The sequence below is a fragment of the Drosophila arizonae genome, chromosome 4 (genome assembly GCF_054131065.1).
Source record: "Drosophila arizonae isolate 15081-1271.41 chromosome 4, UAZ_ARI_1.0, whole genome shotgun sequence".
NCBI lineage: Eukaryota > Metazoa > Arthropoda > Insecta > Diptera > Drosophilidae > Drosophila > Drosophila arizonae.
This window is the reverse complement of record NC_142924.1, coordinates 5,283,933-5,311,639: the sequence shown is the minus strand read 5'-3', so window position 1 is coordinate 5,311,639 and position 27,707 is coordinate 5,283,933. Positions and strand designations below refer to the sequence as shown.

The window sequence follows — 27,707 nt, the reverse complement described above, 5'->3', positions numbered from 1 at the left end:
ATAAGTATATATATATATATATATATATATATATATATATATATATATATCTATATATATAAAAGAAAGTTGTGTAAAAATGAAGACTGCTTATAACTTGATTTGGGCTGAACCAATTTTCATGGTTTTTGATTTGTTGGATTTGTCTCCGCAACGAGTTTAGTATAGGGTCTTAAAAATACTGAAAAAATTTGCCGAATACTTGAAAAACGCGGTTTTTTCCCCAAATGTTCAAATTTTTTTTATACCCAGTAGGCTTGGTAACAGTGACAGTTTTGACAATAGTGTAGAAGTAAATAAACAAATGTAGTCAGTCAGTCTACGGTCTCCTGAACTCGAGCAGACCTGACTATTCAAAAAAAAAAAAAAAAAAAAAAAAAAAAAAATTTCAAATCAAAAGGAAAAATATTTCAAATCAAAAATCTGCAAAAAATCAAAAGATTAAAACCTGACTGTTCAAAAAATAAATAAAAAATTAAAAATTCGAAATTAAAAAAAAAAAAGGTAATTATTAAAAAGTGTATTTTTGGCTTTGTATATTTTCGGACTTTTAAACTTTATAAATATTTCAAATCAAAAATATGCAAAAATTAAAAAAAAAATCAAAAGATTAAAACCTAACAATCAAAAATAAATAAAAAATTAAAAATTCAAAATTCGAAATTAAAAAAAAAAAGTTAATTATTAAAAATTGTATTTTTGGACTTTTACAAAAGCTAAATATCTCGAAAGTTCAGGTATTTGTTTGTCTCAAACATAAATTTGTGTAAATTATTTATATTTATATTTCTCGATTGTTTTATATGGTTTTGTGCGAGGGCAGTATTACTATTAATAAAAATGCCGCGTCCTAGAAGATCTAATTTTTCCCGGCGGACCCATAATGCAATTAGGCAACGGAATAGCGCGAGTCAATTATCTGACGAAGAGCGAGAAATCGCCCGAGAAAGGCTCCGCGTTAGTACCCAGGGAAGAAGGGCCTTAATTCGTGCTTCTCAAAGAGAGGCAGCCCGTGAAATGGCAATAAGAAATGGTTCAAGGATTGATTTGAATCGAGCAGCGTTTCGATATGATTGCACCATTGATTACAGCTTGAATCGTTTAGTTTGCATTGGTCCAATGGACGTTGTTTGCTAGCATTGTGGCGCATTGAAGTTTGCTGGTGAAACGCCCGGTTTGTGCTGCCTTAGTGGTAAAGTGACATTGCCATTAGCGGTCACCATAGCCATTGCGTTCCCTGCTTTATGGCGAAACACTAGAATCACGACATTTTCTAGCGAACACTCAAAAATACAATGCCTGTTTCCAAATGACATAATTTGGGGCGGAAAATATTGGAGACGGATATTTAAGGTAATTTACGTTAAAAATTTTATTTTCTATGACTGCCAAAAAAAAATTTTGAATAATGTAGTTTGTTAGATTTCTGTAAATAGTGTTTGTAAATATAACTATAACTATGGCTTTGAATTTAAAGATTCAAGGCCAGATTTGCCATCGCATTGGATCATTGCAACCTATTGAAGATGCACAGCAAAAATTCTTGCAAATATACTTCATGGGCAATATGGAAGAACAACTTGACCGGCGTCAAGAAATGAACACAGCTATGAAAAGAGCAATTCTCCATGATTTGCATGCTTAGAAATTTAAACCAACCAAAACTGTGCAATGGAACGCGTTTGGTGATAAGAAAACTGATGAGCAATGTGATTCACGCGTTGATACTCAAAGGAAAATTTAAAGATGAGGAAGTTCTTATTCCTAGGATTCCGATGAGCTCAACAGATATGCCCTTTGAATTTAAACGAATTCAATTCCCGCTTCGTCTTGCCTTCGCCATGACGATCAACAAGTCACAGGGCCAATCTTTGACTATTTGTGGCCTCAATCTAGAAAATGCGTGTTTTTCTCATGGTCAATTGTACGTGGCATGCTCACGTGTTGGCAAACGATCCGCATTATTTGTTCTTGCACCCGACCAAAAAACGAAGAATGTCGTTTACAACAAGGTGCTTGAATGAAAATCCGATTAATAAATTTATCAGTGTATCCCAGCCTGAACAACATAGCTTTCAACAATTTTTTACCTAGAAATAATATAGAGGGCAATGCAACGTTTGCCGGGCCAGCTAGTATATATATATTTATAAAACACAATATTGTTGACAAAATTTAGACGAAAATAGAAACCTGATTTTAACTGCAAAGAAATTTAATAGCTGTAAAGGCCCAAGCAAAAGTTTGAGTTAATTTTTGGCAAATTTTTATGCAATTTTTATATAAGACAAATATCAACAATAAAAATTACATAAAACTGAAATATAAGAGATTTTCTTAGTAAAAAGTTTCACTTAAAAAACTATGCAAACTTAATTTATGGGAATTCAATTTAAATGCAATTCATTTGCCAAACGCTGACCGCAAATAACTTGAATAGCCTCGGAGTACTGATAGGACATAGATAGACCGATAGACATATAGACATGTACATACAGTTAAAACCCTATATACATGACGTTGGCATTGGAGGTAAAAGCCCATCAAAGCGGATTTGTTGCCCCCGACAACATGTAACACAAGCCAATGCGCCCTTCGACTTCGACTACTTGGGGGCGGGGCTACGGCGTGCTCACATTTTAGGTTTAAAATTTAATAAAAGGAAAGACTTTAATGTGCCTAGCTATGGCTGGCTGGTAGGCAGGCCTACAACATAGCCTAAAGGCTTAAATGTCTCAGCCTTGCCAGCTGAAGAGCTGCTGCCATTTGCAAGAGGGCGAGACACTTGGAGGGGTGTGGCTGCCACGCGTGAAGTGCTCGCATAACAGTAAACGTCACTCTCGAGGCGAAATGGCCAAAGTGCTTTTCACACCCAATTTTTCGCACGCATGTTACAAAAACAAAAACAAGAAAAACAACAACAAACGCGAAATAGCAACGCAGTAGACGAACCGCGCGAGTTAAATGCTTTTCCTGCGTAAAACTTTGACAGGCAACAAGCAAAAAATAACAACAACAATGTGACATACACACACACACATATACACTCTCTCGCACACCAACTCATGTCTCTCTTGGCTGTGTTTGGCTACGTGCTCGAAGCTATTTTTTGTTATGTTTAACGCGTCGCTCAAGTTATGATTACAATTTCGACCCAGACCAGAGCAGAGTGCGCAGTAAAGCCTAACACACACACACACACACACATACATACAGCATTCACTCACTTACACACACACACATGCTCGGAGCCTGTCAGCTCATATATTGTGTGTCGAACAGCAGTTTTGGCCATAAACTTGCTAGCCAAATGCTGCCCTATGCCATTGTATTTGGGTATATTTGACATATGAGCTCGGTTGCGACATATGGGTGAGCCAATGTGTGTGTGTGTGTGTGTATGGCAGACTATCAAATAACAAAATTTGTATTCAATACATGAAGATTTCAATTTAGTTGTTATGTTCTCCAGGCAAAAACCTATTTTAACAACAAAATTTATAGAACAAATCAAGTTGGATGCGAATCAGCTTGATAAAAGAAATGCATAAAAATCGATTCACTTTGGGTTCAAATAAAAAGAATTGGAATTTAAGGTAGGGGTTTTGCATAGAATTTGATTGCTTTGTGAAAAGAAAACTTTTGGCTTTAGAATCTAAACGAATTCATTGTGAAAATTTCATGAATTTGGTTAACAGAATTAGATTTACAGCGTATTAACAGAGAGCAGAATTTCAACAATCAATTAGATTTTCCTTACAGCTAAATTCAACTTTATTCAAATCAACTCGCATCTCTCATTCTCTCTCTCTCTCTCTCTCTTGCAGCGCATCTCGAGTGCGTCTATGCCCGACTCTCAGCACAGCTGCTCAATTATGTGTATACCAATTGCTATGCATAGGCTGGGGCGTTGCCTAAGATGGCGACGGTGACTTCAATCAATAGCTGAAGGTCGCCGGCTTCAACAACAGAAGCGGAAAAATGATAAAAGCTGATGCGTATTAATCATACGCCATGTGTTTCACACACAAACACACACACATGCACAGGGTAGAGCAATTAGTTGTGCCTTTGAATTATGTAGCAGTTGAGCGGATACACACTCTATCTTACACTCTCTCTCCCTTTCTTTCTTTCGCTCCATCAGCAACAGGACAGTGCAAGGCTAAGGCTAGGTTAAGCCGTAAATTGTTGCCAATTGGCAGCGGATGTGGACAGGAAAAAAAACCAAGTGTATGCCCAGCTGGGGCTGCAAAAATGTTGCTTTAAGTTGTGATAAATTGGCAATAATATTTGGCAACAGCGGAAGTCGACAAGGTCAACAGCAGCAGCAGCAGCACATGATGATGATGACGATGATGACGATGATGGTTTATTTATGGTCTCAACAATTTCTTCAGGCTCGAGAGTAAATAGTAGATGAAGCCAATTTGATGACAAGTGGCCAAAAATTGGCATAATTAAAAAGAAATTATTTATGACATTTCTCTCATTTCGAGTCTGCCACGTTCATAATAATAATCATAAATTAAAAGCATTTTCCTTGCCATTGCCACAGCAAGCTGCCTGCTATGATTGATGACTCGAAGCTTGGGGCGCGCACAAAAGCTGCCTGCTGCAAGACTCGAGACGAAATGTCATCAGCTGCTGATCGGACGCTTGATTAATGATGCACTTGCTGCCATTTATTAAACTCAGCCTACACATGAAGCAATTCAAGATTACAAAAGCGAATCACATAAATATTTAATTAGCCCAAATTCTGAGAATCTTCTCGATAGAGCCAAAAGGATTAATGTGGCCTCGCCCAACTTGTGGCTTGAGGCTTATCGAATCAAAGTTGGCAAATTCACAAATTTCAACACCACCGAAAAACTGCTTTGATTTATATTTATTTCATTTTCATTTTTATGACTTTCGTAAAGCTATTTGTGCAGAGTCGTTAAAAGACACAAAAACCATCGCAAAATGCCTAGTTATTTGCCCTGACTTTCTGTTGTTGTTTGCTGTTTGTTGTTTATGCTAAAAATATTTGTACAACATTTTCATTTTGTTGCTTTCGCTCATTTGTCAAAATACACTAGCTGAGGGTGTTTTGGTTGGGCTAAGTGATATTTGTCGTATTTAATGGGAGATGTTTTGTGGGTTGGAGAGTTAAGATATGATAATAGATAGATGAAGTATATATATGGTGTGTGCAGTGCAGTTTGGAAAAATTTTCCCTTAAGAAAAGGTTTAGCCTAATTTAAATTAAAATTTCAGTTAGAAGAACTTTTCATTTATCTTTATATTCTGTTCAAGTTTATCATAGAGTTAGAAAGTTAAGTATTAGAAAAAAAAAATTAACAAACAAAAATTGATAATAGAGAAAAACTTTAAGACCTATTGTTTCATATACCAATTATATCGTAAGGTTTATATCTTCTCTTGTTTATATTTTCCTACATCATTTTTACATATTCTTATATATTTGATTTTCTCCCAAATTGACTAACTGCAACTCTGTTAATCTAAGAAAATATAAAATTTCTTATCATTATATATAAATAGATCTATAAGAAGTAATTCATATGAATAATTGAGCTATAAATTCTTACTATAAATCTTTCCTTAACAAACTATTTAAACTTAATAAATGAAAACCCATAAAAATTCATTAGCAAATTTCTGTTTACATATCGAAGTCCACGGTGCAAGCGTATTTCAACGTCGATGCGCCACACATCAATCGTTGGTCCATCCTGTTTTGCATTTTATTATAAATATATTTTGTTTTTTATGTGGCAATCAAAGAATTTAAGCCAAGTAAATAAAACATATGAATTATGTGTGCTGGTCGACATCTATGTGCGACAGGTTCCACTGACGTCACAGCGCCAGAACACAAAAAAAAAAAAAAAATATATATATATATATATATATATACATATATAAAGAGAGAGAGAGACAGAAAAATATATCTGGCGACGTTTCGTGAAAGGATTGTCAAAATGAATCATGTGGCATAGGTGTGCGCTGGGTATTTATAAAACAGCTCGAAATACTATTCGAATGAGTCAAGCTACAAAGATACCAAATCACATGAACATAACACAATTATTATATTATTTATAATAATTATCAAGTATTACCTATATATATGAATATAAATAGATCGGCTGCACACAATGTATAAAAATATGTGAGGCTAGCCAAAAATATATTCGCATTGGACATGCCAACATCCTCGTAATACCCACAAGTTCATTAACATGTAAAGAGGCAGAGTGAGAGAGAGAGAGAGAGAGAATGAGAGAGTGAGACACAAAGCGAGAGAATCTCTGAAGGTGAAGTTCATTTAAATTCCGCGTCGCTCAAAACAAATGCGTTACGATTGGGTGAAGGTCAAAAACAAAATCGAGCAAGCAAAATTCTATTCCAAATATACAAATATTTTCAAATATACATATACATCAGATATATATATATAGTTTATGGCTGACTGCTTTGTGTTTCTTGGCCGACATCGTCAGCATATTTAGCGACCTGCTGGAAACTCATTTGCGTTTCGCTTTTTGTGTTTATCTTGGCAGCTGCTGTCGGTGGTTGCTGCCTCGATGACGTCGCCCCGGCACACTCTGACGTTGCACATCTGTGTGTTTGGAAATGCGTTTGGATTAACCAGCGAAATGGCATCGCTGATGCCGTGACACTAATGGAAGCAAGCTGGCTGGCAAAAGACTGCTGCGATGATGTCACACGCGGAAATCATAAAAGAATATTATGGAATATATTATAGTCTACTATGTTCAGCAAGTGGGCTGAGGCATAGAGTGATAGAAGTTGAGTTAGGCAGGCATTGCTTTGGTTTAGATTAGGTTAGGTTATGCTATGGAATGGCATAGGGTAGGTTAGTGCATGTGAGTGGATGGATAAAGCTGGCTAAGGTTAGTTGGCTGAGGTTTGATTCAGTAGAAATTTGTATACGTAGGGGTATATTATGTGAGGTAAGTGTAAGGTATTTCAGATTCCGGCTGAGTTAACTGAGATAAGGCGAAGGGGCTTTGGGTACGTTTTGTGAGCGGGTTAGCTTAGGGAAGTTCATGATGCTTTCTGAACAACTTTAGTTCAGTCCATGGAAACTTAATTAAGATGCAGATGACTTCAGTTCTAAACCAAGACAGCCTTGATATCATAAGAGAAGAGAATGGTCTAGGGATTGAACGACTACAAAATGCACTGAAACCCTTAAGAGAAATACATCTAGCTAATATATGTTTCGAAATTTAAGACATAGTCACATAGGTCTCTCAGTCTCCACCTGAGTCAAGAACTTGAACCCGTTGAGCTCGATCATTTCTTCAGCTTCAGCCTCATCTCAACCTCTCAACACAGAAATTCTACGCAAAGTTTTCATATCATAAATTTGACTAACACTAATCAAATTAATCTCATTAAAATACACTGAATACCCTCAATCAAGCAAGCAAATCTAAACAAATCTCTAAGTAGAATCTGCACAAACAAAAAGTTACATAAAAGCAAGTGAAACTTGTAATTCCAAATCTCATCTCGACGGCTTCACATTCACAATCAGACAGCTAATTAAAATCGTCTGAGTGCATTATTTTCATTTACAATTGATTTCTGTTGCCCAGCATTCGCGTATCGCTGTAACATTTATATTGCGCTCAGCATTCGAATCATTAGCCATGAGGTAATTAAGCCGCAATCAATCAAGTCGAAGGGCAAGTTCTATTGCCGAATTAGAAGTCGGTTCTTAAGAATAACTAATTTGGGCAATTTAATTGAATTGAGCTCTTCTTTCTTGTGTCATGTTACAACAACTCGGCTAACATTGTTTTTGGCTTGGGGAATATCGCCTAACCACAAACAACAAACCAAATGTAATTAAGCTAGAGCATTGATAAACGTGTCACAAGACAAGTTCACATCAGATCCCAGAGTGTGTGTGTGTGTGTGTGTGTGTGTGTGTGTGGCTCGTACATAAATCAAAGTTGGATAAAGCCAAAACTACCAACAGCAATCAAATGTTGAGCATAATGATGGGCCACATATGTGTGGGACGCATCATAATTTACGAGAGTCCAACAAATTTGATAAGCGCACTACAAAAACTAAACCAATGAGAGAGAGAGAGAGACAGAAAGATAGAGAGTGAGTGAAAAAAAAATATGCAAACTTTTGCTGTGGAAATTTTCAGTGCCTGACAGTCATTAGAATGTGAAAAATGTTTTTGGTGCTGACAATTGTGATGAGTTCGAATGACGTTGATGAGGATGCTGCTGCTGCTGCTGCTGCTGCTGCTAATGATCATTATGAAAAGTAAAACGTCAAGTCAAGGTCCGGGCCAGGCATTCCGAAGGCAAAACGCGCAATATCAAGGGCACGAGAATCTGTTTGAGACTGCAGTTTATTGCATAGTTTATGGTCAGGCGGCCAGCCAAACTGACCTTGGCCAACAAAGGGGGAAAAAAGATGGCTATGAATTATTCAAAAGCTGAAAGAAGAGCCAAACACCAGCGAAGTGCAGCAAGGCTAGATGGAGAGAGAGAGAGAGAGGCAGGGAGAGCGAAGGAGAGAGGGATATAAGTAAGGGCGAGCGCTGGACTAAAAGATGACCTGGGGGACTACTTTAAGGCAGCTTTAAATGACCAAAAAATGGAAGAATAATAGTGAGAAGAAGCAGCAAGGACAGCTAAAAAACATAATAAAAGGGAGCAAGACAAGCAGAGAAAAATAAAGAGAAATATATATATAGGCAAACAAAAGTCCGTTGGGCCTAATTTAAGACATGCTTAAACGACCACAAGGTGGAATAAGAGTAAAAAGTGCAGCAAGCACAAGAAGGGAGCGAGAGAGAGAGGGAGAGGAAGCGAGAGAGAGATAGAGCAGTACCAAGAGATGAATAAGAACAAAGGGGCAGTTAGATCAGGAGATGAGCTGTGGAACCACTTTAAGACCTATTTGAGAGGTCAATGCAAATGCAGTAGTCGCATCAAACTGTAGCAGGGACACTTGGAACAAGATGGGGAAAGAAAGAGAGAGAGAGACCAAGACATACAGATAGAGAGAGAGAGAGAGCAAGACATACAGATAGAGAGAGAGAGAGCAAGACATACAGATAGAGAGAGAAAGAGACAGACACAGTAAGATAAACATATAAATAGTGTTGCAAAGAAATAAAGTGAAAGATCAACATGAAGAGCTACTGAGAAAAAGAGCTCTCCGAGTTCTCCGGCTATAACGTAAATTCTTGCAATTTTCTTTCGTGCCTCATTCTTTAATGTTTTACTGCAAGCTGTGCCAAAAGTAAAAAAAACCCAGCTTTTAATTACTTAACAACGTAGTTGTTATTATTCTCTGCCTCCAATCGAACCCATTTGCGAATCATCTGCTCAACTTGATCAACTTTTTTATTGTATATTGTATCTTTTTATATAGTCTGCAAATTAATTAGAAGTTATAAAGCCTAGTTAAGGCACAAATAAATACTTTTAAAAAGGTCGTCTAGCGAGAAAATAACCTTTTTCTTTTTTTTTTGTTTTTGTTAAGCCTAAATACGCTGAGCCGCCGAACAAAAAAAAAAATAAAATAGAAGACCATCAAAATCGCTGGCCAAACAAATTATGCAATGCAAGGAATGAAAAGCATACACAAAAAGCAAAAGAGAGAAAACCAAAGGCAAAGATATATAGTGTTTATATATGTATATATTATATATGTATATATAAGACTGTGATTTACATTATTTCCCCTTTTGGGGGCTGTCTGTTGAGTTCTACCTCAAAGAAGAAACTGAGCTTAATTAAAATTGTGTGTAGCACAGTTTAAGAACTGAGCACGCATTGAGTACATCTATGTAGCAGAGTGTAGTAGTAGGAGTAGTAGTAGTAGCTGGTACTATTTGCTCGCCTGCCTTAAGCGTCTTACATGTCAGAGCTCCCTCTCTCACTGTCTCTCTCTCCTCTCTCTCTCTCTCTCTCTTCCTCTGTGTGTGTGCTTCAGTAACCCAATCAACTAAAAGCAACTTCAAACTATTTAAGTGAGTGCAGGAAGGACCTGTGCAGTCACGTCCCTTAGCTGCCACAATGGTCTTCCTTATTTGCTTTTTCGGTTGCCAGGAAGTGTCGACATTGAGTTGCAGGAAATTAAAATTTAAACCGAAAAATATGCTCAACTCAGCTCGGCTCGGCCAGGCGACGCATTAAAATGAATTACGAACTGCCGCTGTCACTCTTTGCATAAGCAGCTCGAGGCACTACAGAAAGAGAGGGAGAGAGAGTGAGAGTGAGGGAAATAGCAAGAGTTGGTTTTTGGTTTAGGCGGAAGCGCTTAATTTGCGTCCAGGCTCCGTCGCATTTTCATTTGAATTTTTAATTTGTAGTCTGTGACACTTTTTGCATTAGTTTGACACGTGAAGAGCTGCGGCGCTGCGGCGCTGCAGCGCTGCCTGGCATCTATTTAAGTGAGTGCAAATTTTATTTTACGCTCGGTATTACATAAAATAGCAACACCCACACACTCGCACACACACACACACACACATACACACATCGAAGCTGACAAACATTGTGCAAATTTCCAGCGCAAATTGTTGAAAGCGGCTTCGCATATTTCATGCAGAAAGAGATAGCTAGCTATGGCCAACATGCCAGCTAGACAGAGTCAGCAAGCTGGCTGAAACTTTTTTGGGGTTTTTGCTGCTTGCAAATTTTATGCAGAACCAATTTTTTTTTTTTTCGTAAATATATAATATATATATATATATAGCAAAGTCGTGGTGTAGCCGCCTTCAGTAAATAAAAATTTGCGGTCTTTAACAATGCAGGCAGAAAAATATATATTATATATATAACAGACTGTATATAAAGCAGAGATAACTTGTTAGCCTATATAAAATATATACATACACACACACACACACTCACTCTTCTTTGCTTTTGAGAATTCGCCTGCTTTGTTCCTAATGGAGCTGATTCTCATTTCAAGATTACCATTGAATTATTTAAACGAAACGTTAGCAAACAATTTGAATTATGTGGCGCAAAAAATTATGCTGACTTTTGACGAACGACGTGGACTTGGAGAAGGAGTGGCAGGAGGTGGCATAGATAAATGGCCATGAAATTAGTTGGCATTGTTTGCCGCCCTGTTGAATGTAGGCAAGTGTAAGAACAGCGCGAAAAAAAGAGAATTTTTAATAATTTTGCAGTCTTATGTTAAAAATAATGTGCACAGCTGTTAAATATTTAACTAAATGACACTTAGCATAGCTGTTAAAGGGAAATTTCACTACTATAAAGGCAACAGATGTTAATCAAGTTGCAACAGTTGCTTAAACAGGCAAGCTATGTTATTTGAATGTTAGATTTTACATTGCACAGCTGTTAACTATACGTTTAGCATATTCGTATATATACTCTTACGCACTTAACATTGCGCCGTAACAGAAACTAACAGCAGCAGCTGCTCTCACTGTTAATTGACTTGTTAATTGACCGTGCTAACAGAACATTAATGCATTGAAACCTTAGCACTGTAATAGAAATATATCAGCACTTAACTGACCGGGCATGTTAATTAACAGTTCGATCTTATGTTCAATTAACATATAAATCAATCTCTAACTTAACATTCATAATAATGTTATTCTTAAAATTAAACTGTTAGAGTTCCATGACATGTTATGTGTCTCTTAAATTTTTTTTAAACATTTCAAAATAATTGACGTTTGAAATTTAACAAAAAGCATTGCAAAACAGAAAAAAAAAATAGATTTCAATCTCTTAAAATGCTTTCTTTTTCCATGCTACATACTTTATTTAACAGAACTATTTCCAAGAAAAACCCAAGAGATTACAAATAGATTTTCATTCAATATTTGTGCAGTAACGAAAGAAAAAAAAACTTTTCCCAGAATTTTTTTGCTCTGCCATTAGCTGGCAACTTCAGTTGGGAAACATGTGGCATCTGTGGATGGTTTTGTTGTTGTTGTTATTATTGTTGTCAACTTGATGCCAGAGGACATTCGACTACAGTTGCCTCAACGGATGCTTTTATCCAGTTCAGCAGAAAAACAAAAACACAAAACGCAAAACGCAGCTAAACGCAATGAAATGTAACGGTGCAGCAAACAATGCGCACAAAAAGGACACAAATACACAAACAAACGCAGGCACACATGGACACACATACACCATATTCAAATACAAACACAACTGAACAAACCAGCAGAGAACATGCTGTGTGCGTGTTGACTGGTTGGGCGGATCCTGCAGCTCCTGCTGCTGCTCCTGCTGCTGCTGTTGCTGTTGCTGGCATGTCCTTCAACAAAGTTGACCTTGCACTTGCCACTTGCTGCAGCCGGATGTTGATTTTCCGCCATTTCTTTTTTTTTTTTTTTGCAACTTGCTTTTGCTGCACTTTGTGCAAGGCCGCCATAAGCTGATAAACTCGCACAGAGACAAACGGCAGCAGGAGCAGCAGGAGGAGCACACATGACTGCGTCCACGTGCCGCATAAAAAATGCATTGAAAAGTGCGTAAAGTTTGTGCCGCGAGGCTCAAGGATCACACACATGAAAAAGCACGCACACACACACACACATACACAGATACATGTGTGTGTATATGTGTGCAGTCTGTTTAATTACACGTTTTGTGCAATGCAAATTTTTGTGCAAATTTTTTGTTTGCTGTTCGGTTGGCATTTCTTTTTTATGCTTTGCTTTTTGGCACAGCGCCAGCAGAAACACACACACACACACACACACACACACACAGTTGCATTCGTTATGTAAAACTATCAAAAATGGCAATTTAAATGCCGCCCAAAAAAGTAGGCTACAAAAAATAACTACATATTTGATTGCGGCAAGCGCGGCTCTATGAGGGTGTATGTGTGTGTGCGAGTGTGTGTGTGTGTGTGTGCAGCCAAGTAATTCAATTTAAATTGTTTTCCCACAATGTTGGCATGCCACGAACGCTGCTTATCGCAACAACTACAACAACAACAGCAAACAGAGCTGTCGACATGAAATTTTGTTTCCAAGCTGCAGCAGCAACAAAAAATTACATTGGAATTGTCTTTTAGCTAGCTCTCCATTGGGCAGGTTATCAACTTGCAACATAAATATGCGCATTGGCTTGGCTCGGGATTAGATTACAAACGACATTCGAAGCAATCTCAGCTGCAGCAGCAACAGCAGCAGCAACAACAACAACAGCATCAAATTGCAAATACTTTTCATTTTGTGCTCGCATTTTATGAAGTGCAGAAAACTTGAGTAAAGGGAAAGAAGCAGAAAAGACAAGAGAGCAACAGAAAAAAAATTGATAAAATGAGAAAAAGAGAAAAGCTGTCTATGCCGTAATTGATTACAGTTGGCCATAGCGGTTTCCTATTGATAGTTAGACTTGCCCTTAAGCAACTAACTTTGGACACATTTTGATTAATGCACAGAGACAGGGCGAGAGAGAGAGAGAGAGATAGATAGCGAGTGGAAGTGGGAGATGGAGTGAGAATAAACAAATTGTCTGCTACATATACGCAATCTCTAGAGAATGGCAGCTGACAAACATAAAAGTTGTTTAAGTGCAACTCATACTTAGCTGAAGATTTCGATTTATTCTACTTGTTTTACTTTTTCTTCTTCTTCTTTGTAACTTACCTGGAAATATAAAAGAAAGTTGATGAAAGTTAGAATTGATATGAAATATTTTTGTGTATTTATATTAATTTATTGTAATATATTAAGATTATTAAGATAGAGATATGTATGATAATATAAATTTGAAAAAAAAGAAAGAAAAAAAGAAAGAAATAAATAAATATATAAAATATAAAAAAATAAATAAAATAAATAACCCAATAAAATTTTTAAATTATAATATACAAATAAATTTTAGATCAAAAATATAGAATTTTTGATACCGAAATTTTATTAAAAAGTAGAAAGTAGAAAGAAAGAAATTTTATCAAAAAGTATCCCACATAAATATAAATATATTCAATTCAGCAATAGCTAATAAAAATATTTTCAGCAATTATTTTACTAAAAATAATAAAAATAAAAAAAAAATAAAATCTCTAACTATTTGAGATTTAACAAAAATTAATAAATAAATAAATAAAAGAATAAAAAATTAAAAAATGATAATATAGTATAATATAGTAATATATAATTCAGTTTGACTATCATAAAAACATTTATAATCATAGAAAAGCTGTACAAAACTTAAGCTTTCATATATCTTACTAAGCAAAATTTTAAGATTTTATTAATTAAAAAAAAAAAAAAAAAAAAAAACATTTTTATTTTAGTTATATATATATATATTGTATATATTAATGCTTTCAAACAACCCTCTTTTACAACTCTGAGTGCCCCACAAGTTCCACTTTAGCCAGAGCCCCTCCGCTCGTAAACGAATCCGTTTCGCATTGCAAGCATAACGTTTAATTGCCAATTAAGTTTTCTAATTAACTAATTAAAAATGTTAATCAATACAATTTATGTAATTAATACAAGCATCAGCGCTTACTTAACTCTAAGCTGCTCACAGTTAACGCACGCCCCGAGATGCGACACGCCACGACACGACACGACCCGTAACCGCTTGATATTTTATTTAATCGACTTATACGGCACGCTGACGACCGCAAAATTTATCGCCCTCAAACTGGCAGGGGGAGGGGGAGGGGGGAGAGGTAGGCCACAACCTGCCACAGACATTTACGCTGTGGCTGCCTGGCCCTCATCATGATCGGGCCTGCCAAATGGTAAATCATAAAAGGCTGCAAACAGTCACGCATTCAATTAACGGGCGCACGGTCTCACTTCGCGACTAACCCTACTTAACGGATTATAACACCAAGTTACGTAGATTTGCCTTTAATCATTAAATGCTCCCACACTCCCACCACACTCACACTCTCTTCATTTCCGCCTCCCTCTCTCCCTCACGAAGTCAGCACATATAACATTTACAGTTATGCAACATTCAGCGCTCAAGGCCTGCCTCCCCCTCGAGTCCTTAAAAAGTTTTATTTTTCCTGCTGCTGCTGCTGCTGCTGCTGCAACTTCAATGCCACATTACCAATTGCCTCGAGATGTGCTGTGCATTTCTTATGAGTCGAAGCCCCTAAGGCACGCCCACTCCCACCACAACCATACGCCCACGCCCACGCCCGCCTGTGATACATTTAATGCAATTTGGCGTCAAGTTGCTTAAACATGTTGCAACATCACTTGCTTTGGCTCCGAGGCGAGAGAGCGAGCCGAGCGCGAGTGCACTTAAAACTTTGCTTTAGCTAAAAACCCAAAACTTTTCAATTAACTGCCAATTAATTTAGCCTCTGTTGCCAAGTTCCAAGTTCGAGCCAAGCCAGTTAGCCGGGCCAATCAACATTATTAAAATGCATTGGCTTTTGTGTGCACCTCAATTGCAATCACTGCCTGATTCAAAGGAATTTTTAAATGGACTCAGCGACTCAAATTGAATTGAGGCTTCTGTGTTGGGTTGAGGCTGAGGTCAGGCAAAAATAACTTGGGGAAATTGAAATAGCAGCAACATAGATATATATACATGTATGAAAGAGAGAGTAGAGGGCAGATGCTCTTGCATTTAATCTAGTTTTAGTGACTGTAAGGAAATATAAACCAGACACAGTCAATAAATCTCTTTGTATTCAGCAATATCCCAAATCGAAAGCAAGAGCGAAATATTTATTGTAAAGTTTATTTACCTAATGTTTTTTGACTAGCTAGTTGTAGCTCTGTTTACATTAGTTTCATTGGGGTTTACTATAAATACTATTTACTGTCAAGTGCACAGGGCAAGTCACTGAGCGAGTGCCAATGCAGATAATTAAATATATATATATGTGTATATATATATGTGTGTGTAAATATACATGTACATATTTACATACATATTATATATCAAATGAAATGAATTAATGCGTAGATAAAAAATTTATACAAAAATATTTGATCTAGCTCCTTTAGTTCAAGAGATATTTGAATTCAATTTTTATTTTCAATTTTTATAATAAATGTTAAGCCATAACTCTTATTTTTAATTTTTATTATAAAAATTGAAAATAAGAGTTATGATTTCATTTTTATATAAAAATTGCTCTGTAATAATTATTTTTGATTTTTATAATATACGTTATTTATAATAATTAGAAATATATTTTTTTTAATTACTCAAAAAATAATTCTTGGTTTTTTCATTTTTTGCTTAAAAAAATTTTTGTTTTAATTTTTTATTTATTTGTTTTTTTATTTTAGTGCCATTGATAATCTGACAAAATTTTAAGTATTTCTGATATGCCAAAAGGGCAATAGAGACTTGCTCTGAAGATTTTGAAGAACTGCTTACATTTTACTTGATTTAATTTCATTTTCAATTTAAAAAAAAAAATTTTTTTCATTTCATTTCTGAATATATATCCAAGATTTTAAAGACATCTCTTGTATAAAATATTTCTTCTTTGTCTAACCGAAATTTGCTTTAAAGAGGATATGAAAGAAATCACACAAATCCAGCTTAGACAACTGTCAGCAACTGTTTAAGTTATTGATAAAAAACAGCTGCTAAAACGCTCAATAAATATGTGAATTTCCTTAAATGCTCTAAATAGAATTTGTGAATATTTTCTCTTCTTTCATGCACATCTGAACCTAAGCCTCCCAACTCACTGCCTTATCTCCATCACAAATACATCAACTTTATCTAACACCTATTCACAGCATCCATTGCATCCACTTCAAAGTTGATGACATTTTCCATATAATTTGCCAGTTAAATTTGAACAACTTTCCCTGGATTTCAATCGATATTTGCTATTTGATGTCGGCACACGCACTAAATGCAGTTGGAATAGCAGCCACAACGAGATAAGTTACCGCACATAATCCGCTTTCCATTTCGGCCAAAAATACAATTCAATTCAATTCCATTCAAAGCATGGATAGACGTACGAGCTACGAACTGCTTCAACTCACTGTAAATGCCTGGCCATCAAATAGTTTGCCATGGCAACTAAATCCAGCTCCCTCTCGCTCAGTCTCTGTCTCGCTCTTTCTCCATGAAGCTTTAGAAATTGTTTGATGCTGACCGAAAATATTACTGCCAGCTATGCAATGCCAGCAAAACATTTGAATAATGAAATTATTGGCTAATGGCGCAACGAGCCAACTGAATAACCGAGAAGCTCTGATTGCATAACCTTTTCGACATGTTGACTAATTCCAGCTGCAATTTATTACTGCAAATTGTTTCATTCAAATTGCATTTTTTTTTTTTCTTCTTCTTCTTTTTACCTTGGGTCAAGATTTCTCTAGTATTTCTTTACTTTATTTGATTACCACAAAAACCCACAAAACTTGGCAAGCAGCACAAAAGCCAAAAACCAAATGCATATTTGACATTATGTAAATTTGTAGCAGCAACTGCAACTGCAACTGCAGCTGCGGCAGACTGCATTGCATAATATCTCACATAGTTGTATAGCAGTGCAAACAGCTCTAGCTGCAAGCACTCGAAATTGTCAAGAAATGTGCCGCAAATCGACGACAATTTTGCATTTTGCACCTTGCCAAAGGCGTCAAATCCTCAGACTCAAGATGCAATCATCCATTGAATCTATTTGCAATTGCAAGATTTGCCTGATGGTGATGTATATGGGAGGGGTATATTGGTTTGAGACAAGGTATGTCTTGATAGTAGAAAGTAGAGACTGGACAGTCGGCATATTTACTCTATCTAGTGTATCCTAGGGCATCTACTGGACTTAGCGATGACAGAATATAGTGTATCTGTCTCTGTGACCTCTTAGTTGCAAACTTCTCTCAGCAAATTCTTTGCCCTTGCTATCCTTATGAAAAATATATTTCTCTAGTTTTATTCATCTCTCACTATATTCCAAGAACTAAGACTGCAGAGTTGTATAGGCACAGTAAGCCCCTTATGAAGACTAGCCCTACAAGTAGAGATCGTACAGTCCGGCCCCGATAATTTGAAATGGCAAGGGGATCAGTTTTTTTCGATTTACACATAAGTTCAAACTATCGCAAATTATCGATAATGAATTTTTTCAATAGTATAGAATTTCTTTCGATTTATTGCGATTTTTATTTACAACTTATGGAGACTTGACTGTAGTATTTAGATAGATTGTATGTAGATAAACATTTTTCTATGTATTTTTATATTTATTTACCATACTCCTATAACTAAGATCATGAAATTGAGGCGCAGTAAGCCCCTCCTCTAGATTTGCTTCCATATAAACTTTCTATACACAGTATATCCTATATAGCCCACATATTTATATATACTGAACAGGTATTGAGCAGTCGATTATGCCCGCTGGCAACATCTTGCTTCGCTTTTTTTATTGACATTCAGCAGCTGTGTGCTCTAAGCCGACGGCTGTGTTAGGTTCAACATTTGCAAGCACTCTCGCTCCCTCCCTCCCCCACTCACTCCACCTTCCCTTTCTCTATCAATATCTTCTAAGCTGCAATGCAAATATATGCTGTTACGATTCAAGACGATATCACGCACCAGCACACATTCTCCCACTATCTCTCTCTCCCCCTCTCTTTCTCTCATACACCCACCCACCCACTAGACTAACACTTGTCGCCCACTAAGTGCGCCTCGAATGACAAACATCAATGCGCTGTTTGAAGCTGACAAATAAGCATGACGCACAAAGGCATCAGGCATCGGGCAACAGCTGCTGCAGCAATAACAGCTAAAACCACAGGAGCCACAGAGCCGCAGCCGCCGCCACAGCCTCAACTGAAACAACAACGAGCATAAACAACCACACATACATTTTCAATTAAGCTGCAGCGAGCTGCACACGCGTTCGACTTAAGTCTAATCCCCTGACCAGCAATCTGCCAGCGACATCGGGGCAAACAACAATTTGATGACTTGCTGTCAGCCACGCCCTCAAGGCCACCGAACACCGCCCACCGCCCACCACCATCGACTTTATGGGCGCATAAAACATGCACGCGTTTTAATGCTAGCCCCAAACAATATATATATTGTATATAAAAACGACTTGGGACCAATTTAACAACATTGAATTTTCAAATAGACTTAAAGCAGCAGCAAGCCCGACACGTAGCTCCACAGGGTATATACACTCCGAAAGAAGTACTCCATTATGACACTCGGTTTTATGAAATATGACAAGCGAATCATTTTTCAAAAGCAACAAACGTGTTGAGTCTTAGCGAAAAGTTATTAATATATGTCAACAAAATGTGGTTAAAGCTGGAAAGAGTTTAGGAATCCCTTCTAGTTGAGGGACTTGTTAAATAATATATGAATATAAATAAATATATGAATATATATAGACTAAACAGTAAAACAAAAATGAAACAAAATAAATGTAAATTTAAAAAAATACATAAACATAAATCAGAATATATTTAAAAATAAATACCTATAGATTATAATCCTAGCTGGATAGCAGAGTCTGCACGTTCTCTGTCAATGTTGAATATATTCTATACCATTCAGAATATACTCCTACAATGTTCCCTTCTTTTTAGCATAAGCCAAATCGAATTAGATTTCAGCAAAGATGTACATATATTTTTTTAAGTTTCATAAAAGTTAACTTACAAAAACCAAGTATACAAAATTTTAATAAAATTAAACTATCAGAATAGCGGTCCTACATTCACTTCTAAATAGCTCTCCCAAAACATCATATTTATTATATGGAACACAAATTATCATTTTTAAGAACAAAATGATTATACGAAACGATTATCGTTTGCTTAATGGAGAAGAAATCAAACATTCAAACTTCGTATGATTCCGGGCTGGATCTAAAATTCCCCTGCGCATAATATAATAATAATTTATTATATAGTTCTCAATAATTGATGTATTTATCATATGATAGAGACTTTATGAAGCCAGAGTGTCTTCTCTATTGAGTATACTATAACTATTGTATATTAGATTATATTTCGTGTTTTTTTATTAAATATTTATTTCGATGAATATCGGCAACCTTGTAGAATTGCCAGATGAGTACCTCGAAAATGGACAGCGCTGTATCAAGAGCTCCTCTACCCACACCCACAGCCACACCCACACCTACGCCCCGACACCTTTTCCCGTCCCTTGCTTACCTACTAGACTGCGTTTGACTGTGCCACGTGGCTTGCTGCTGTTGATGGTGACGGCAATCGTTGCCGTTGTCTTTGGCTTCAGTTTGGGCGCCAGCGTCAGCGAAGGCTTCTGCCGTGCCAGCGGCGGCGGCGGCGGCTGCAGCGCTGCTTGCAGCTCCTGCGTGGCGCTGGGCAGCGCCGATGTGGAGACCGAGGTGCTGGAACGTTTATAGCCCTCGGTGAGAAAAGCGGGCGGCGGCGTTATGGGCGGCGCTGGTATGCACATCTTCTCATCCACCGGCGAGCTGGCCGCTGTGCTGGGCGCTGTAATCGATTCGCGCAGACGCAGCCCACCTGGCTTCAGAGTCATGGTGGCTTGGCTGGCACCACTCGCTGCACCACTCTCATTGCAATAGAGCTCCAAGTGATGCTTGTCACAGCGTCGCCGCCGTCGTATATTTGGCGCAATGGTCTTCATTTTGGGGCCATGCGCCGCAGAGGCGGCCGCAGCCGCCACACGATTCGAGCTGCCGGACGAAAAGGACGGGCTGCCGTCTTTCGAATTGACGCGTATATAGTGTACCCGAAAGATTCGTACAGGTTGCTTAGATTGTGATTGCTGTTGCTGTTGTTGCTGCTGTTGTTGCTGTTGTTGTTGCTGTTGTTGTTGCTTTTGCTGCTGATGTTGCTGTAGATACTCCTTGTAGGTTTGCTTGCGCGGTGTTTGATGACTGCACGCGGTTTCGTATTGCAGCATTGAGAGCTGATATATTGCAGGTGTCAAGCTCTTGTATAATATATATATATATTGATTTATATTTATAGAAAATAGTAACTTTATATATTGTGTATATATATTTATATTTATATTTATTTGTTAAGAGTTTTTGCGTTTTCAAAAATGGAAGCTTTCAATTGCTGCGTTTGTAACTTTGTTTGCTTTAATTTGTATTATTATTATAAATTAGTTATATATATATATGTATATATGTATCTCTGTCTCTCTCCTTCGCTCTCTCTGGCTCTGGCCTTGTCTTTGTTTAGTTGGCTTGGCTTTTGGTTATTAACAAATATTTGCATAGTTTGATTTTTCGTGTTGCTTAATGAATTATTTGCACATTTGTTTGCATATTAATTTGACCAAATATTTATCAATATGTATATACATATATTTCTTGTATATATATGTGTATATGTGTGTATATATATATATGTTTTGTTTTTTGTTTAGTTCTGCTTGCACATTTAATAACAATTATTTGCTTTCATTTATTCAAATATATATTTATTTATTAAAAATAGTTCATTGACAACTTGAATTCGAAGCGCTTTAATAATTTATATATATTTCTCGTATTATATAGTTTTTAAAATTTTACTTTGTTTTTTTTTTTTTTTTTTTGTATATTTTTAGTCAACTCACATCAATGTATTGAAAGCCTTTTGAATATATTAATTATTGATTAATTATTGTTGATTATATTATGTATACATATATATATATTTTTTTTGATTAACTTTAAAATATATTAAAATCGTAGTTTTGTTGTTGTTGTTGTTGTTGCTTTTCTTTTCGTATTGTAGATTTCACTTTAAGCAGGAAACGAATTTTTTCTTTATGTTTTTCTCTTCTGTTTTTAGTAACTGTTTTAGAAACTTTTTTTTTTATATACGCCTGTAAAATGTTGAGCATTTTCTTTAATTGACTTTTCAAGGCTGGCCAATAAATTCGTATTGGCAGGCCATGAATGCAAATTTGTACAAAACTTTTGCAGCCTCTGTGCGTGTGTGTGTGCCACGCCCCCTTTTCATTTTTGTTGCCGTACTAATCAAACACAAGCCGCAATGCTCATCATTATGTAAATGTTGATTTTTCATAAAATTAATGACTCGACAGCACATTGAGGCAGGACCCAGGACTCAACTCGACTCAGCTCTCCTCTTTTCTCTGCTCTTCTCTTCAGAGCTCTTTGCCTACATTGATGTATTGGCATACCTATTGATAGCATTGAAACGTGACTGAAATATTCGATTTGATTTTACGATGAGCCCATAAAAAAAGAAAAGAAGCGAAAACAGAAAATGGGAGAGAAATGGCCTAGAAATGGGCGTGCCAAGTAGTATAATTAAGCCAATGCCAGCCAAATGCTTCGCCAAGGATCGCCGGGATGCGGGGCGTAATGTAATTTTGATGTTTTTTCCAAGCTGCTGCAACAAATTGAATGGAATGAGCAAATACATATACATATACACATATATACACAGAGTATATAGAAATATGTATACATTACAAATACATAAGCAATTCTGTATTCATTTATACAGCTGTCTGAGGAAAAGTCGCATATGCTTCAATGCGATGTCCATCCAATCAGAAATTGCGGCTGCTTTTTTTTCTAGAAGCTGTCAATCGAAGTGGTTGGACCTAGTAGAGCGGAGAGTTGCTCAGAGTTTTGAGTGCAACTAAGAGAATACCCTGTAAAACTTATAGAAGTCTGAGTAGTAAAAAAAACCTCTTTCAAGACCAAGCACTATTTGTAGATATGATTAGATATATACACTGCAAATTTTACAAATTTGCCTAACCTTATTTTCCACACAATTGAAAGGTATACAACATATAAACAATCTCTGTTTTAGTTTTAGAATACTTTCATATTACTCTCCAAGAACTCAGGAATACAATATCAACAATTAAAGCAAAAATACCATGAAACTTCAGAAATAAAAGATTTCTAAGGCATATTTGAAAGTAAATTACAGTAGAATCGCTCAAGCGACCGTCGTCGCAATAACCGTACGGACGCTATAAGCGAAGTCGTTATAACCAGAATCTGTTGTATATTCCTCATATTTCTTTTTTTTTTTTTAATTTATGAATAATGTTTAAGCACATAAAGACATTATGTATTCCAATTTTTATAAAAAATGTTACATATAATAGAATAAAACATTTCAAGTTATCTTTTCATTATTTTTCCAATGTTACAGGGTATCTATATAAGAAATTCTCATGGTCGAATTATTGCTAAAGACTGCAGCAAACTTTCCTGAAATTAATCTAATTTTCATCTTTCAAAATTGCACCCAATCCACATGCCCTTTACCCAGTTTATAACAGGGCATTTCGAGTATATACATATTATTTTCATCTGCTCATCGCACGTCAAATTACAAGATCCGCCCAAATCGGACAAGATAATGCGTATTCCTGACAAACGAAGCACTGCCTACGCCACCCGTTGCGATTACAGGGTATTTAGCTAAAGCTGACACTTGTCAACGCGCCACACATAGCAGCACAACAACGTCGCGCCACTAATGCAGCCGAGCCAACCGAGCCAGCAAAAAGAATTCCATTTGTGGCAGCAATCGAGTTGTGTTCGTAATAAGCCAATCAATTCAGTGTCAGATGAACTGCTTCATTAATTTTGCCACGAGCAGCGAGAGAGGCCAGAGCAGGAGCTAGAAAATATGAAGAAGAGCTAGACAGACAAAGAGACGAACGGAGAGACAGACAGACAGACAGATAGACAGAACTGAAGTATCCAATAAACGACGCATGCCACAAAAGTCACGTAAGGCTTCAGCAGAGAGTTGAGGGCAGAAGCAGGAGGCAGGAGGCGGGGCCGAGGGGCAGGCGTAACTGTTGAGAAATATAAGCCAGCTTAGTCTGAAACAACATTATAGGATGCTTTAGCAGATGGCCGCTGACTTGAGCCAAGGCATAGCTATGCGTATTATTTATGTAGCTGAGCACAAAGGGCAGCAGAAGAACGGAGAGGAGGGGGAGAGAAGAGAAGAGTAGAGGTATGAGACAAAAGCTTTACTCTCAGGTGCGTATTTTAAAAGCAACAACTAAAAAAGAGAAAGGGGAAAAAAGTCCGCCAAATAATATTTCATATAGAAAGAGACAGAGCGAGAGAGAGAGGGAGAGAAAGCGAGTGAGTCTGAGTCGGGTGGCGCGTAATGGCCGCTCGTTAGCTGGCATTGGGGAGTGGCACAAATTGACCAAGGATAATAGCCAGGCAATAGGCAGGCAAAGCCAAGAACCAAAAATGCCAAAAGAAGAAACTGTTATACGTACATATATCAAATGTGCGCATCGCACGTGTGTGTGTGTGTGTGTGTGTACATGTGTGCGTGTAGGCTGCTCTGCCTTAACACTAATTGTAAATGTTTTGGGCCTCATGTCAATTTGCACAGACTACGCAAGTTGTTTATTTTTTTGCTTTATTTGGCTATTTACTTTGGCTCAACTCAACTCAACTAAAACTTCTAATTGAATAGAATTTTCGAACACACACACACACATACACATATGCGTGCGTGTGTGCGGAAATTGAAACAAGTTGCCTTTCAGCCATGTTTGCCCATTCGAAAAGCACTTGAATTAGCTAATACTTTGTTATTTGTCTTTTGACAACTTGCTAGGATTTGATGTGAATAGAGTAAATAATATGAAGATAATAAGAAACTAGCGAAACAGTTTTAATTGAATCGCTAAACGAGTGCAAGGCAAGCTAAACAAGCTTAACAGCAAATAAAATCATATGGCAGGTAAACGTGGAACTATTTAAGATTGCTTCGCTTAAAAGACAATAGATTATTTTTGCTTAACACTTAAAGCTGCTTGCAGACTGACTTTTAATACATATGCCAAATTATTCGATAAATATCTTAGCTCAAATTTGATTCATATTGGAGGAGTTGGAATATCTTATGTTTTGATTGTTTGTTTTTATAAGAAAGCCATAGATTTTGTTATTGTTTGATTTGTCTATAAAAAGCCAGCTAAAATCAATATATGAGCATCATAAAAATAAGCAAACATCATCAATCATATTAAGTTAACTAAAATGCTCATTTGCGTAAAGAGTAGAAGAAAATAAAAATGAAAATAACATAAAATCTTCTTTTATTATTTAGTGTTTGGCTTTTTTTTTACCTTTTTTTTTAATTTTATTTTTAATAAATATCTATATTTGAAAAAAAATCTTCTTATATTTGCTTTTGATTAAATATTATTGTTATTATTTTTTGTTTATATATATATTTATTTCAGTAAAATCGTTTTTTTTTTTTTTTTTGTATTATTTATTTATTTATATTTTTTTTTATTATTTATTTATATTTTTTTATTTATTTACTTTATTATTATTTTTTTCTTATTTATTTATTTATTTATTTATTTATTTTTTTTTTTTTTTTGCTTAAAGAAAGTTATTTGGAATTTTGTTAAACATGATTGACAAGTTTTGGTAAATTTCATAAAATAAAAATAAAATAAAATATAAATTATAGTTACTTTAAATTATACTAAATAATCTGAACTGCTCTGGCTGCACAATACAAACGACATATGGTTTATTGAAGTCAGTCTAAGGCAGCTGTACAATGCTCTCAAAAGTAATTCAAATTATTTATGTTCAAGTAAAATCTCAACAAATTAAAATTTTTAAATATTTTTGCCTTTACTCTGCATTTAATAAATATTTTATGTCCTACAACATTTTAAAGGCTATGAAATTTATAACTAAATAAAACAGAACATATGTATATCATATATATAAACATCATGATTCAAAAATTGAAAATTGAAAATTGAAAATGCAAATAAAAACGACAGCAAGCCACAAATTGCATTAAGTAATCTCATTTCAGAGTAAACAAAAAATTGCACACACAGATTAAATAGATATTTTACTATATACTATATTTATATTTATCTGCGCTGCATTGCTCTTTAACTTAATTAACACGAATTTATATATATTTATATACTACATGTGACTTTTTTAAACGAATTAATGTGGCAATTAAAAAGGCAACCTCACAATTAATTGATTGAGTTAAGGCGAACCAGCAGATCTTACACGCTTACAAAAAGAGCTTAACGCACATGTAAATGTGTGTGAGTGTATATATGTTAACTGTGTGTGTGTAAACATGTCACATAATAAAAATTAATGCCATGGCACGCATTTCGTTGAGCACCTTGACTTTGTGCCTTGGCCACAGTCAATGCACTTGCCACACTTGACAATGCTAATAATGAGTAGAAGAATGATGATTATGATGATGATGCTGATGATGAGTAGGCTAATGATATTGTTGCTGTTGTTGCTTTGTACTATTTTCTGGCATACTTTTAGCGCTCAAATATGTTGAGTGAGTGCCGCCGGAGAACGCGCTCTTTGACAAAAACAAATTTTCGCTTTCATTCACGGCCAATGGCAAAAGTTCAATTTCGTTAAGATATATATTTTAGATTTGTTGTTTTTGTTGTTTTTTGGATATTTGGCTTTGGTTGTGGGCGTCGCGTTGATATACTTTTTATTTGTTCGGCCAAATCATAAACATTAACCGCATAAATTCCAAAGCATAAATATAAATTAACTTTACACGCACACGCACACACACACAGAGTGAGAATCGCAAATGTTTTGGCAATTTAACAGCTCGTAAAAGAACGTATTGAAAAATAATATTTTTGGTGTTTAAAAATAAAAACGGAAATCAAAATAAATCAAGCTGGACAACGAACCAATTTGGGCAGGGCGGGAATTGGGGAGAACTTAATCAAAACGAAAAAGAACAACGCGTTCGAATTGTCTTTTATATCACATCACAAATGTTTTGGCATTCAACTATAAACATTGCCAGCTTTTATTTGTTTTTAATTTTCAAAATTTGCAATTTGCAATTTGCACGTTCTTTGACCACGGTACGTCGCTGTCCACGATCTTCTGTCTTTGGTTAGCTGTGTCTCTGGCTCTGTCTCTGTTTGGTCTCTACGGCGAGTGCGGCCGACGCGTCTGAGTATTGCCAACAAACTGATGCCAAACGGAAGCCGTCCAAACGCTTTTCATGACAAACACTCTCGACCGTGTCGATGCGGCGCACAGCAGCCCAACCAAACAGCGACTGCGACGGTGACTGTGGCGACGGCAGCAGCAGCGGCAGCGGCAGCAACTGATAAGCAAAAGAGAGCTTTTTCATCCACGCGAATTGTGTAAACGGAAAGAGAATTTCTGCTCTCTTAAGAGAAAGCACTTGAAGTTTGCCCAACTATTAGAAACAGTTTAACGGCCTAGACAATGAAGCCGTTAACTAATTATTTATGCTAGTCTGAAGTGGACATAAAACTCTGACTTTTCACTAGAATTTTATAGACTTAAACTAACTTTAGCCTTACACAAATGCCTAAAGGTATAATAATTAAAGCTTATAAGAACAGTTATAAAAGTGTATAAGAGTAAAAAATAAAATTATGTGAATCACATAGAGAGGCGTCATATTAAAGCAATTAAACTTTTATATATTTAAACGTTGTGCTTTAAAAATATATTCTTTAAATATGTACATGTCTGTATATAATAAAAATCTACTTAAATTAAGCTAAAGCACCTAGAATAATGTTCACATTTATATTCAGAACGCAAATTAATCTCCGAAATGTTTAAATATTTCTTCTCTACACATTTAGCAAAATATTTTTTGTTTTATTACGATATTAATGTCTGCTTTGATATAGCCATTGGGCAGC

General features: G+C 36.1%; 2 protein-coding genes and 1 long non-coding RNA gene across 16 annotated transcripts in view; 1 reads left to right on the top strand and 2 right to left on the bottom strand.

Annotated features, from left to right (window-relative positions):
* LOC108613902 (uncharacterized) overlaps nt 1-27,707 on the bottom strand; it is a 117,157-nt gene that overhangs the window by 20,046 nt on the left and 69,404 nt on the right. The window lies entirely within an intron of this gene.
* Nucleotides 12-2,067, top strand: LOC149269038 (uncharacterized). Its single transcript, XR_016269678.1, has 3 exons — nt 12-737; nt 824-1,353; nt 1,478-2,067. It is a non-coding gene; the product is annotated as an uncharacterized LOC149269038 (long non-coding RNA).
* Nucleotides 385-27,101, bottom strand: LOC149269037 (uncharacterized). The gene is made up of 3 exons (XM_089466763.1): nt 26,308-27,101; nt 20,180-21,833; nt 385-13,672 (listed from the first exon to the last, which is right to left on the bottom strand). The coding sequence occupies exons 2-3, from the start codon at nt 20,913-20,915 to the stop codon at nt 13,593-13,595; spliced, it is 816 nt and encodes a 271-aa protein (XP_089322889.1). The 5' UTR covers nt 20,916-21,833; nt 26,308-27,101; the 3' UTR covers nt 385-13,592.